Genomic DNA, 15,023 nt, shown 5'->3' on the forward strand with positions numbered 1-15,023 from the left:
ACTTCTACACCAGTTACAACAGAGACCTCAGAATTAAAGCAACTAAAAATAAAATAAGACTTAAACCAACTGGAGCCTGTGTTACTGTCTTCACTACAGTTTGTGTGTCATTATATATATGATGGTCCTGTGATATTTACATCTATTTGAAGGTAAATATGCCAGTCCAGATGGAGGGAGGAAAGCTGAGCACATCCTTCCCCAACTACCAACACGTCACTGAGATCTGCTTAGATGCAGGTCAGCTGATTGGGCTGTGAGCAACAGGTGGAGAGGGTGGAAGTTGATGAGGGAGAGGACAGCAGTTGGGAGTCCAAGGTGAAAGTGAAGCTTCTCAGATAGCAGCTGACACTACGTCGGATCTGGCCACAACTCGCCAGATTCACATAGTAATCATGCCCGTTGAACGTCATTGGATCAGATGTGGCCAGGGTCATCAGACTGACAGTCTAAATAAGGGGTGGCCAACCCTGGTCCTGGAGAGCCACTGTCCTTCATGTTTTAGATGAATCCCTCTTCCAGCACACCTGATTCAAACGATAAGCCTATCATCAAGCTCTGCAGAAGCCTGATAACAACCGTGAGGTGTGCTGGAAGAGGGAAATCTATCATTTCATCAATCATTTTTTTTCTATCATCTATCACTATCATTTAAAAAAAAAAAATCTGATTTGATGGAATAAAATCTACTTATTTCTGACATTTTCCCAACATATCTGAAGATAAAAAACATCTCCTCCAGAAAGATACTGTTCCCATCAGGCTTTTATTTCCCTCATCCACACATGTATATTTTTAGTATTATTAGTATTTCAGGTAGAGCACTAGTTACAATGCAATGTCAAATAATCCTCATTCATCGATACCTGATTCCTTTTTTTATTATTATTACATTTTTACATATTCGATTACAAAGTATACGCATATAGAACTCAAACCTAAATCTCATGTTCCCTCACAGAGGATAAATCAGAATAAATCAAATCAAACACACAGTAAAACAGTAGTTTAAAAAAATTCCTCCACTGATCCTTCTACTACTACAACCCTTTTCCTTTCAGTTTTTGATTTCATATTCAAGCACTTCTGCTCTTATATCTGAATCCTGTCTCTTAACTCCAAAGACAAAGCCTTTCCCTTAAACCTCCTATAACCATTTTCTATAAATGATTGATAAAGTCATTGACATGCTCATAAAATAGTTCATATCACAATGTTTGACTGTATTCTATTGTATCCGAGACCTTGGATAAGTGCGTGATGATCATTTTACAGATCAGGCCATTTCCATTTTAGTGATAACAAATAAATGGCTTGTATTCTAAAACAAAGCCTTTTTTATTTGATTTTTTTAATACGCTGCAGTAAAAAGTCGAGGGTGCCACCATAAAGCTATTGTTGGACGGGTCATTGACCTGGAGGTGAGTTTTCATACTGGTTTTCCCTTGTGCAGGGGAACTCCATAAAGGCCTGTTTATGCAGGTTATTGGCCTCTCCCTCTACAGCCTATTGGAGTAACCATCCTGGGCTGTAATTGCACTCTTGTGTCATCACATGCAGATGAGGGAGGAGAGGCCGCTACTGGAGTACACAGTTGTACAGTATATAAACACCACACGGTCCTGGCTTCAACACCTCACTCTTCCCTCAGCTTGCCTCAGCATCTCTGCTCTCTCACCTCCACCCACAATAACTACCACAATGGCCTTTGCTGGAGTATGGCAAACTGAGACCCAGGATGCATACGATGCTTTCTGCAAGCTGCTTGGTGAGAACGCAACCTGAATTTTAACCCACTTTGCTACTTTCATGGTAGTTCCTGACTAAATTTTTCTCTCTATTTAACCTTTATTACGCAGTATATCACCATTTGAAATAAATACATAAATAAGTAAATTTGTTATAAAAAATTTGTTATAATAGTATCCTCAATATTTTGCATTTTTCAGTCATAATTTGCAGATATTTTCCTGTAGGTAACTTACTGATCATGTAGATGCAGGATGACGTAGGCAAGGTAGGCAGCTGCCTAGGGCCCCCTCACTGAAGAGGGCCCCCAATGGCGGCATGGTCATTTACCTGTACAACTTATTAAAAACCATTGTAAACAAACCACCACAGTGAGGCAGCGCTAACCCTCTCCTGTACTGTTTTGTGACTGGGGCCCCCCAGACTAGAGGGATTCCCCCTATGCAATGACAAACACTATGAGGGTCATGTAGAAGTGACCTCCGCCCTCGCACACCCCCCATCACACCCCCCACTTGCTGTCAGTGGAACTAACGGTCTGTCCACACTGAGCACGGCGGCGGCCATTTTGATGAAGAGCACCTACCCTTCAGGGTTTGCAAAAAGACAAAAAACGAAAGAAGAGGAGGAAAAACGCCAACGACACAGCAGTAAGTATTAAGTAAACCATTGTCTTCTCCAAATAGGCTACAACTGTGTGATATGTTTGAAAGTGTGCGAACAAAAGCCCTCACATCAGTGACCAAACACACAGATAGATGTTAGCATGAGAGGGAGAGGTTCAGTTCAAGAACTAATCATATACACACAACACAACTGTGTTCTGTTTTCAGAATTTAAGTATAAAATAAACACAACTTCTCCATCGCCCTTTTCTACTGTTGTACAGCGTTCCAAAACTTCTTTTGAGCTAAATAATTTGGATGTGGAGGACCGAAGTACGACAGCATTAAAAGTATTTAGTCCTGAAAAGCCAAAGCTAAGCCTACTGAAGTGTTTTCACTTACTCTGGACGGTTGTCTGCTCCTGCTGCCGTCACCCACACAACTTTATTCCAAATAAAATTGTCTGGTCCTATGAATCCCATCCAGTTTGGCCAAATAATCCATCCAGTTCAGTGTACATTTTCAGTTAGCTAGCAGTTTCCGTTGGTGATCTGTCCATCCCATTAGGAGAAAAATGTCCCTTTTCCATTGCGTTTGTCCGTCTCATCAGTACGTCTGTTCCTTGTGTGTCAGCTGGTTTAGGCACAGAAGAGGACTAGAGTAGGACTGCAGCAGAAGTTTGTATTTTCAGTCCAACATTAGTTCAGTCCCTCACATCAGCTCTGTGCCCTCACTGCGGAACTGAGTTATGTTCACGTTCAAGGAGGCGCCCGTAAACAATACATGAGGCATTCAGGAACAATTAGAATAATTAGGAAATTACAACACTTTTCAAAATCGTCAAATATTCAGAATATTCAAATACAACATCAAAAAAATGAATGGCGGTGTCTGTGAACCATGTCTATGAACCATGTAATCACAATCCTACATTTTAAACTCTGTAATTATCTATATTTCCCACACTTGCCCGTCAACACATCACAACACTTTGCACCATGGGCTCAGGTAGTTTTGCCAATAAGGTCTGATGTTACATTTTGGCGCATTATGGGAAGTGAAGTTCTTCTCCTGCAAAGTTACTATCAAATCCTCAGCACTTTAATCATATACTTCTACAATAAGGACAAAAGTAAGCCTACTCACCAAATGCCTTCTTTTTTTTTTAGGCGCTTTGCTTAAATTTCTGTCAGCACCAACTGATAGTGACAATTTGTGTCATTCCCATCAACAATGCCAAACTGAAGACACTGTGTCCTTCATTACACTCTGGTGGATACTCTGTGTTGCGTAATACATGACTCAGTAAATGCACCAGAAAACAGGAAATCGCATCTGGATTTTATTTTTCTTCTGTGGTGATTCGACCACCACATCTTCACGTATTAGGGGCCTCACTTTACTTTCTTGCCTGGGGCCCCCAGATATCTTGAAACGGCCCTGTGTAGATGTTCAGAAAAGCTCAGAGTAAAGTAGATGACAAACAGGAAGAAAACTCCAAGGCACTGTCTTTAAGCATTAAAATGCCTTTATTCTCATGGCATGGTCATATATAGACCTTAAAAAACACTTCAGTGTTTCAGCTTCAAGCCTTCATCAGGAAGTCAAACACAACAGAAGCCTAGAAAACTGTAGGTTCTTTTAAAGTACGTCCTGACATATTAACCCTTTCCACATTACATCACGCTCTGTTCGCATCACAAACAAGTGCCATGACGGACGGCGGAAGTGCCGGACTGCACACTGGACGGCAAACCGGCTAATATAGAATTTGATCTGACCGTTGTCGTTTTTGTTCATTTTTTAATCCTGCTTTACACGTACAGTGGTCGCACACAACAGTTCCATCCCTCTTCACAGACACCCATGGTTTCAGCTGGTTCCAGACAGAGCCTGGATCTGATGGACCTGATATTACGGATAGAACAGGCTCTGTTTGTGTCCATAGCATATTAACTCCACCTAGCTAGATAGCTAGACTGGGTTAACATTTTTTTTTTTTAGACTGGGTTAACTACTATGAGCCACTCTGTTCCAGTGGCTGTCATTAGTAGCCTTCAATATCAGCTCTGCTGTTGCAGTGGCTGCCTTTTTTTACCAGCTACACTGTGTTTTATGAAATACTGTTACTGTCATTATGCTGTTCCATATGTTCTCGTGGTGGAACTGTACATATGACTGTGTGTAGACAGTAGAAAGGCAGACACTTCAACAACCGAGCTAACACTGTAGGATACTGATGACACACACTAACATTGTGACACCATGTTAGTTAATTAGAGCTGCTTTTGGTTCCAGTCTATTTGAGTTTGGATGGCATGCTGGGGGAAACATGTTAAAAACATACACAGCTAGCTAGCTAACGTTAGCTGTATCTTACCTTTACCATTAGGAGATACATTCCTCTGCCGTGAGCGCAGTACAGCCACTGGGTAATCTACCCTGACACTAAGAACTGGTATCATCCAGACTTTAGTCTGCTTTTAGATCAGCACCTGTGTATGGGGACGCTCCATTTCAGTGGTGACTGCTCGTCTTTCAGAGAAGGGAAGCTCATTGTCGGCTTACATTTAAAAAAAATGTCAAGTTATTTAAACATAAATTTGTCCCTCTGTTCCTTTTTAGGAAAATGGTCCGTGACCTTATCATACCAAGTAAACAAGAAAACATTGAAATTATATTAAATTGAAAGAAGGAAATACAATGAGTGTGTTTTATTTACAGTGCAAGAAATGAACAAGTAATTTCGTAGTGGTTTCTCTTTCGATTTCACAGCAGAATGCGTGACAGTATTAAACTGAACTCTGTCAAGTGAAGGAGTAGATCTCAAACTAGCTGTCAATCAAACAGGATTCAGCCTTTCGACTGATCCTCCAATCAGCACGTGGAAGCCCAGCATCCAGCCCGACCGAGCTCCGCCCACAGCTCCATTTACCCCCAGAGACGCTGAGCAACATTGTGGCATTCATCCAATTACCGTCCAATTTTGAGGCAATGAAAAAAACTGTTCCACTCAGTCCCACTGAAGTGCATGGACGCTGAGCGTCTACGGACAAATGCACTGAGCAGAGATCGAATGAGAAAACAGAGACACGAGAATGTATGAGAAGTGAACAACATCGAGTCTGTTGATTTGTGATAAAGCTGATTCTGAACGAACTTGTCTGTGAGATGAACGTGTTCTAACACATTTGTAGTCAATGAAATGTCAACACAACTGTACATATTTGACCATTTAATTTTTGTAATTTTAGGGGAAGCCAAGCTTCCTTTCCAGTCTACGAGAAATCACCTCTGCTCCATTTATAACATAATGGTACAGATCGTGTGCTTTAAACTCCGGTAGACTGGAGGATTTTGCTCGATCCGTAAACACATCAGGAGGGAGAAGGGTTGGTAGCTAGCCCTGCTATCGCTAGGTTCTCCAAATAGCGTTCTTTCTGCTGTCCAGTAAAGTTAGTCACTTCGCAGGACAACTCCAAAATTCTATTTTCAGTACTGGTAGCCATAATCTGTTGCTCATTCGTTTGTTTGTTGTGTTGCTTTTGCCGTCCACCATGGCGCTGAACCCCTAGTCACGTGATAACTGTGACGTTGGTGCAAAGGGTCAATATGAAGCTGCCAACTGGGCAAGTCGGTAAGAACGCAACCTGAAGTTAACCCACAAAGACCCACTGCTACTTTCATGGTAGTTTCTGACTGAATTTTTCTCTCTATTTAACCTTTTTTTATGCAGTATATCACCATTTGTTAAAATAGTATCCTCTATATTTTGCATTTTTCAGTCATAATTTTCAGAATTTTTCCTGTAGGTAACTAACTGATCATGTAGATGTTCATAAAAGCTCAAAATAAAGTAGATGACAAACAGGAAGAAAACGCCAAGGTACTCTCTTTAAGCATTAAAATGTCTATTCTCATGGCAAAGTAGGTCCTGACCAATAGGAACCTGCCAAGTGGACAAATTGGCAGGTTCCTATTGGTCAGGACCTACTTTCCAAGAACCTACAGTTTTCCAGGCTTCTGTTTTGTTTGACTTCCTGATGAAGGATTGAAGCTGAAATACATCGAAGTGTTTTTTTTTTAAGGTCTATATATGACCATGCCATGAGAATAAAGGCATTTTACTGCATAAAGAGAGTGCCTTGGAGTTTTCTTCCTGTGTGTCATCTACTTTATGAATCCCTTTTTCCAAACAACACCTCGAACAAACTCTTTTTTTGGGTCCTAGAAGCATTCCTTCCCATGACTTTTTAAGCTGAGAGTAAAGTTGAGGGTTATATCAAAAAGAGAGAAAACTGAAGAAGAAAATGACCAAAAACTGAATGTAAAAACAAGTGTCATTTATCAAACTTCATTTGTTTTACTGGTGAATCTGGTGTTGTAGAAGATGACGGTGTTACCATGTTCACTACAGAGCCTCTGAACATCCAAATGGATCATATCTGATGATGATGAAGCCACCATTTATTATTATTATTTATTTTCAGTGAAAATCAGGTTTTTGCTTATCTGGAATTTACTAATCATGTAGAACAATATCATGTTGTTCAAAAGTTATTCAAAAACAAAACAAAAAAAAATCCTAAGCAATTTATCACCATTTGTTACAGTATTATTCTCTGCATTTTGCATTTTTCAGTAAAAATCATGTGTTTTCCTAAATTTAATATAGTGACCGTGTAATGTTCATAAAACTTAATATATATTTTGCTAAAAAAATGTAACTTTTTTTCAGTTTTCTCTGCTTTTATACAATAACCTTTAAATTTACCCTTAACTGAACATAAAACAAGCATCTCCATCCACTGTCATTGATCCAACTCCATGGGTTTTACTGGTGAATCGATGTTGTAGAAGATGATGGTGTTTCCACGGTAACTACAGAGCCTCTGAACGTCCAAATGGGTCATATCTGATGACCATGAAAAGATGATAAACTGTATTTTACACCACTTATTTACAAGTATTGATAGGGTTAGTGGATCAACAGGTATTTAACAGTTTACATGAGCAGACCGTTTTGGTTTCCAGTTCCTTACTGACTTCTTTGTCCTCCTGTCCCACATCAGGTATCCCCGATGACAAAATCGAGAAGTGCCGTGACTACAAGCTGATCACAGAGGTCACCCAAGATGGTAATGACTTCTCCTGGACCCAGATTTACTACACCACCACAAGGGTCACCAACAAGTTCACCATCGGCAAGGAGTGCGACATGGAGACCGTTGGAGGGAAGAAATTCAAGGTAGGAGGGAAAATGACCGAAACGGTATCTTCATCAAGGCTAGAAATAAAGTCTCTTACCAATTTAAGAAATTCATTACAAAAGCAAATACAATGTCATATCTAACTACTTACAAATGTCTATTCAAGCAACATTTCGGTCTGGATGATCTTTATCTTTAACATAAACCCCAAAGAAACAAATCCAGGGCAGTGATATCTGTTGAACGAGGTGTCCAGGGAATTGGGCCATCCCTTCCAATCCACCGGTCTGGACATTTCAGATTTAGGAGCCCACTAAATTCAGTCCCCAATGTGGTGGTGCACCATTTACATGGAAGATGATGGTGGATTGAAGGTCATCCAGTTGTGGTGACACATATTCAGTCAAAAGCTCAAGGTCAACATTTGCACACAGGGTCTTAAAAGTCTTGAATTTACAAATCTGCATTGAATACCTTTTTTAAAAAAGTCTTTAAAATGTATTACATTTGATCAGAATCGTGTTGTATGTGAATGTGACATGTAAGTAAACTTCAGTGGTTTGGTGCATATATAGAACATGAAGTAATTAGGAAGCATGCAGTAAAAAATAAAATAAAGAAAGAAGTAAGAGAATAAAGTAAGCTAAAGTTCAAAGACCAATGGGTTGATATGGTAGGTCTTAATTTATGTTGCCATAAATGTGTTTAAATGTGTCTGTTAAATGTCCAAACTGCAAAGAAAGTAATGTTAGTTAATTCAGCTACACCCATTCCAACCTGACAATTTATATTGAAATTAGGAACCAATTAAGGCTAACTTTGCCCCCAGCGAGGAATGACTTGGAATGGTGGGAATGGAGGAATTGGAGTAAATAAAAACATTTTCCTAAATTGTAAGAGTCAGGAATTTTTGCCAGTATGGCTATGAAATATAGTCGTGGAAAAAATGATTAGACCACCCCGTGTTTTCTTCAATTTCTTGTTCATTTGAATGCCTGGTCCGACTAAAGATACATTTGTTTGGACAAATATAATGATAACAACAAAAATAGCGCATAGTAGTTTAATGATATCTATCCATTTTTCACGGCTTTCTTGATAATAACCAAAATCACTTGGTTCTTACATGAATATCTATGGCATTGTACTGACAAAAGCAGTGCTTTTAGACATCCCATATTTTCTTTTCTGTCTGTTTTAGTCACGATACACACAGGAGTTAGTACTTGATTGCATCACTATTGTTTTTGATGACTTTTGATGGTCTAATCCTTTTTTCTGCGACCGTAGGCTGTGAAATGGGCATTAAATTCTTTTTTAGTCTTAAAAAGGTCTTAAATTTAACTCGTAGAAACCTGTCAGAACCCTGTGCACTAATTGATCTTGAAGAAAAATGGATTACAAAGTGATTCAAAATTTGATATCCCCTGAGTACATAGAACAAATCTGATTAACATATCTCATCAGTTGCTCTTGTAATGCATGCTTAAATTGTAAAGAGACTTTGTGGACAGCCTGTATGTGGCGGACTGTCATGTGACCGGTTGTTCTGATTCCTTTTCTGTGTTCAGGCCACAGTCCAGATGGAGGGAGGAAAGCTGAGCACATCCTTCCCCAACTATCAACATGTCACTGAGATTGTTGGAGACAAGCTTGTCGAGGTAAATACACTCACTTAGGCTTTTAGTGCAGAGGAACAAGCGTGACGATAATAGTTATAACACTCAACCGTCTGCAGGGATCATTAGACCTAATGATGTTACTTCTCTGCACAGTAGGATTAGCATTTATGAAACAAAAACGGACTCAGTCATGGACGAGCATGACCAAGTCCATTTAACAAAATATTACCTGCAACCAGTTTCGGAGATCATTTCCATATTCTCACGAGACCAAAACAATACACATTTTGGCTTTTTTATATTAAACAATGCCCTTGATTGTTGACTATTTTTTTCATATACACACACACACATATATATATATATATATATATATATATACATACACACACACACATACATACATATATATATATATATATATATATATACATACACACACACACATACATACATATACATACATATATATATATATATATATATATATACATATATATATATATATATATATATATATATATACACACATATATATATATATATATATATATATATACACACATATATATATATATATATACACACATATATATATATATATATACACACATATATATATATATATATACACACATATATATATATATATATACACACACATATATATATATATATATACACACACATATATATATATATATATATATACACACACATATATATATATATATATATACACACACATATATATATATATATATATACACACACATATATATATATATATATATATATATATATATATATATATATATATATATATATATATATATATATATATATATATATATATATATATATACACATACATACATACATACACACACACACACACATATACATATTCCTTTGCAATATATAGCATTTTTTTTTTAAGAAAGGCTGGATTCTTGTCCCTAACAGAGGTTTTTTTTTTTTTTTTTTTTTTTTAAGTTGAACCAGGAAAAAACATTTGCAAGAGTGTTACAGACAAAAGAGATTTCATCCATACATACACACTAGAAATATATATAAAACACATAATAAAATAACAAAAAGTACGTTGAATACAGGAAGATATTGTCTTTCACTGAATTGTTGAACCAGTTTGTGAGATCATTTCAATATCCACATGAGACCCAAGATAATACACATTTTGGCTTTTTTGCATTAAATAATTGCCTTAATTGTTGATTTTTATTTATTTATTTTTTCAGTTATATTTTATTCATTTACTTATGTAATGTCCTTTGCCGTATACAGCATTTATTTTTAGAATTTTTTAAATTATAATTATTTTTATTTAACCTTTATTGAACCTGGAAAAAAACATTTGCAAGAGTGTCACAGACAAAAGAGATTTTATAATACTAGAATTATATATAAAATACATAATAAAAACAAAAAAAATTGTTGTAGTAGTTTATTCGGTCATTAATTACTTCAAACAACAAACAAAAACAACATCCATTGTTCCTTATACAGTGTGACTGAAAGGGTTTAGGCTGAAGTTTAGACTAATTTTGCCGAACCCTATTTACAATTAACACAATTTTTCCACTAGAAAACAAACAAACAATGAAAAAAAAGTTTTTTTTCATTGTAATCATTGCTAAACATACAGCAGAAGAGAATACATATTTAATTTAATTCAGGTAAATCATGTCCTTATCTCAACTACCAATATTGATCCTAGTCTTTTAAACAAGTATTTTCTTTCGTCAATTCTGAGCTCTATATTTTTGAATAATACTTCATTTGTACATCTTTTTAAAAGTTTTAATTGTTTTAGACTGTTTTTAATCGATCTTCCAGGCCATTCCAAAGATTAACTCCTCTAACGGAAATACATCTACTTTTTTAAATTGTTCTTACCTTAGCTTACATACGCTACAAATACACTGAATACAGGTAGATATTGCATTTGACTGAATGACTGGGCTCTTTATGTGGATTGGAAAACACTACAACTTCTCATGAAACAAAATTATCTGCTTAATAACTGTATTTTGCTCAAATCTCACTATACTTTATTTATTTTTTTACTCTTTCTCCATATAGACCTTCACTGCCGGCTCCCTAGTGCTGAAGAGAACCAGCACGAAGTTCATTAATTGGACTACAATTTTCTCTATAACACTGTAATACTGTGATTCTCATTTTCCTGTTTTCCACCATACCACCGTCTGTTCTCGTCACATGTGATGTTTTGATAAGGTCTTATGTGTGTGTCTCAGTTCATAAAGTTGAACACTTTCTGGTAAAGCGGGGTGTGTGTAGGTCATCTTGACCTGAGAGTAGGGACGAGAAGAAGTTCCCACCAAAGCCATGTTCAAAACAAAGTCATTAATAATATATGCCTTTATATACTATATAAAGAAATGTTTACTATACCCATGTTTGTTTGTTTGTTTTTTCAACACAACTTCATCAAAGGCTAAAGACGTTCATTTTGTCTTCTGTTTATGTAAATATACAGGGGTTGGACAAAATAATGGAAACACCTTCTATGATGCCACAATGTTAGATGTTTCCATTATTTTGTCCAACCCCTGTAGTATTTTCTTTTGTTCAGACAAGGAAGGAAGCAGGTAACATTTAAAACTCTTCCTTGTCTGAACAAAAGAAAATACTATATTTACAACTTCATCGATATCATCTGCCTGTTATTTTTTCACTTCAACCTACTATAGCAACATAAAAGGCCAAAAAACACACAAAAAAGATAAAATCTGATTTGAAAAATGTATATGATTTACTGCATAAATAACACAAAGATGCTCAACGAACCTTTTCAAAGACTTTAAAAGTGAATATTGGTTCCAAAAATTAGGTATAGAAAATCAAAATTGTAATAAATTAAAACTATACTCAAATATTTGACATTAAAGTACATCTTTACATTGGTGTTTTTTCCAGTTTTCTCACCTGCCCCGGTCCTCCCGATTTCTGCATCCGGTGCAGGTGGGGTCATTCTCACCCTTACCTTTAAAAAAAAAAAAAATAATAATAATATTATCTTTCTCACTCTTACCTGCAATGCAAATGCAGTCTGTGGATTAGAATCTGCAAGTTTGGCCAGTTTTTTCCATTTTAAAAAAGGACAAAAAAATATGAAGATATGGTAAGAATTGTAAGCAAATTTTTTTTGGCAGCTTGTACAAGTAGAGTTACAGTCACGCATGAACAAATGGGCAGTTGGTCTGGTCGTGACAGGAAGCAGAACCTGTAAGGGATGTACAGGATGGAGTACCCAAATGCAACACACTCAGATGAACAGTTCCCCAAGTTTTTTTAATGAAGTATTACACAGGTAATGATCAGGCTGTGGGAGAGCTCAGGTGGTCAGGTGCAATGTTCAGGATCAGCGGGGGTTTGAAGAGTCAGAACCGCAGATGTGGACAGACAAAACAGCGCTCAGTGAAGCCAAGACCGGCAAGCGCCATGCCATCACAGACAGATGAGAGACAGGAAAAGCCAAGGCAGATCTCACAGACAGGGACAGAAGGCTGGTCGGCTTACCGGGGCAGAGACGAAGAAATGTGAACTGAATCAGATGGAGTTGGAACCGAGAAGTCAAACGGGAACACGAGTCTGACATGAACCAGAGCTGCTTAAATGCAGGTCGGCTGATTGGGCACACCTGTGAGCAACAGGTGGAGAGAGTGGAAGCTGATGAGTGAGAGGAGTCCCAGCTGAAACTGTTTGTAGCTTCTCAGATAGCAGCTGAACCTGCGCAGGATCTGGCCACAACTCACCAGATTCACATAGAAACCACACCTGCTGAGCGTAATTGGATCAGATGTAGCTGGGATCATCAGACGGACAGTCGAAACCAGGGGTGGCCAACCCTGGTCCTTGAGAGCCACTATCCTGTTTTAGATGTATCCCTCTTCCAACACACCTGATTCAAATAATAACCCTATCATCCAGCTCTGCAGAAGACTGATAATGACCATCAGGTGTGTTGGAAGAGGGAAGCATCTAAAACAGGCAGGATTGTGGCTCTCCAGGACCAGGGTTGCTGACTCCTGGTCTAAATGAAAGGTTATGGACTGTTCTGGGGTGGACCGTGCAGACCGAACGCGCTCACAGTTTGAAAGTTAACAGTCGACATGTGACGTCAAAGCAGCGACCAGGGAGGCAGATACACACAACAGACTTCAGCAACACACTGACTGGCAAAAGTCAACGGTAAGTGCTTTATTTAGAATAACAGTCACGCTATGAAGTGACTGCAGGACTGTAAAAATGTTGTTCAATCGAGCGTTAACGTTAGCGTTGCAGGTCTGGCAAGTGAATCCATACTGAGTCTGACCCATTGTGCAAAAAGACACTGGAGTAGATCCGTTTTTCCAAATCAGACTGAATTTTTTAGTCCATTTGGCCCATGTCTGGTCCAGTTAGATTTTGCTCTGTGGGTTTTGAAGTGTGGCAAAGTGAAGGAGGAGACAGCTTTGAAGCAAACTGTAACACAACCAACCCATAAACATGGAAGACGCTAAACAGCATGTTGGCCCTCTGCATGGAAATATGAGTTAAAAAAAAAAAAAAGACGGAACAGCTGTTTCAAGTTATTTTGTTTTAAGTTGTTTTGTTGAAACTGTTGAAGGTGTTTAATAACTCCGTTAAGTGTGTATATATTCCCTTCTTTCTTGAGTCTGTTTGCATGTGCAAAATGAAACCCGATTAATATAGATTAAAAATGAAAAATTTCATCGTGATTAAATGAAATTAATCCATGGCAACCCTGTGATTAATCTGATAAAAAAAAAATTTAATTCAAGATAGGAAAAACAATAGATGACGCATTTTAGATACAGCGTCTTGAATTGTTTTTCTTAGTTTTTACTTCTTAGTTATAAATAAGATTAGGGAAAATAAGTCTGTACTTCAGCCTAAACCCTTTTGGTCGCATTGGTTATGTTGTTTTTGTTTGTTATTTAAATTAAGTAATGATGGAATAAACTACTACTAATAATAAAAAAAAAAAAAAAAAAAAAAAAAAAAAAACACAGAAAAAATCAATGAGGGGGGTTTAAATTTTAAAAAATGTAATCATTTCACAGTACTATATGTATATGTATGAGAGAGAGCAAGAAATGGAGTATTTGATGATTAGGGCAAAAAAAGGTCATTTTTGTCCAAAAAAAAAAAAAAAAAAACATTTTAGGAAGGTGACAAGATGTAAAATTCTACATCAAAGATCACATTGGGATATAATGAACTGCATAAATATAAACACCACTTTTAATTGGTGTGTTATCTGTACGCATCATAAGCTTTCCACGTGTATGGTCACGCTGCTGCAAATACCACGCGATTAGCGGTTAGGGTTAGAGTTAGCGTTTACAGATATGTAAGCTTCTTGGCGTGAATTGACATGCAATCAAATTGGAGTTGAATAACACACGAGAGGATGAAAATGCATACGTATAGCATGGCAAATTCCATAAGAATGCAATTTCATGAAATGAGTCTGAAGATCATGTTAATGTATCACCAGGAAAAGTAAAAAATAAACCCCAAAAAACATGATGTAATATATGTAGAAGGTATGCATGTGAGGTCACCGCTAGCGGAAGTCACCGCGGTTCTGCCCACTGAGTGGCAGAAAGAGGGAGATGGGTGACAGCGTTTGCTTCAATACTGTCTAAACTGAAGAACAATATTTAATAAAAAATGGGGAGGAGCTGTTGTGCGATTGATTGTATGAACAGGTTGGAAAAGCAGTCGGAGCTATCGTTTTACAGACACCGAAAGACAAAGAAAAGAGACGTAGATGGATCCACAAA

The 15,023-nt window shown here is 37.4% G+C and overlaps 1 protein-coding gene across 1 annotated transcript; it reads left to right on the top strand.

The window, feature by feature from the left end:
- Positions 1 to 1,701: 1,701 nt before the first annotated feature.
- LOC115416651 (gastrotropin-like) lies at positions 1,702 to 12,774 on the top strand. Its single transcript, XM_030130494.1, has 5 exons — positions 1,702 to 1,768; positions 7,427 to 7,602; positions 9,136 to 9,225; positions 11,290 to 11,333; positions 12,591 to 12,774. Exons 1-5 carry the CDS (start codon positions 1,702 to 1,704, stop codon positions 12,772 to 12,774), a joined length of 561 nt encoding a protein of 186 aa, XP_029986354.1.
- Positions 12,775 to 15,023: the final 2,249 nt, after the last annotated feature.

Source organism: Sphaeramia orbicularis, unplaced genomic scaffold, assembly GCF_902148855.1.
Source record: "Sphaeramia orbicularis unplaced genomic scaffold, fSphaOr1.1, whole genome shotgun sequence".
Lineage (NCBI taxonomy): Eukaryota > Metazoa > Chordata > Actinopteri > Kurtiformes > Apogonidae > Sphaeramia > Sphaeramia orbicularis.

Bases quoted from the DNA above. Each gene is read 5' to 3' on its own strand.
- LOC115416651 (XM_030130494.1), top strand. From the start codon at position 1,702: ATGGCCTTTGCTGGAGTATGGCAAACTGAGACCCAGGATGCATACGAT. The intron at 1,769-7,426 runs GTGAGAACGCAA...GTCCCACATCAG, and splicing joins TGCTTTCTGCAAGCTGCTTG to GTATCCCCGATGACAAAATC. The intron at 7,603-9,135 runs GTAGGAGGGAAA...TTCTGTGTTCAG, and splicing joins TTGGAGGGAAGAAATTCAAG to GCCACAGTCCAGATGGAGGG.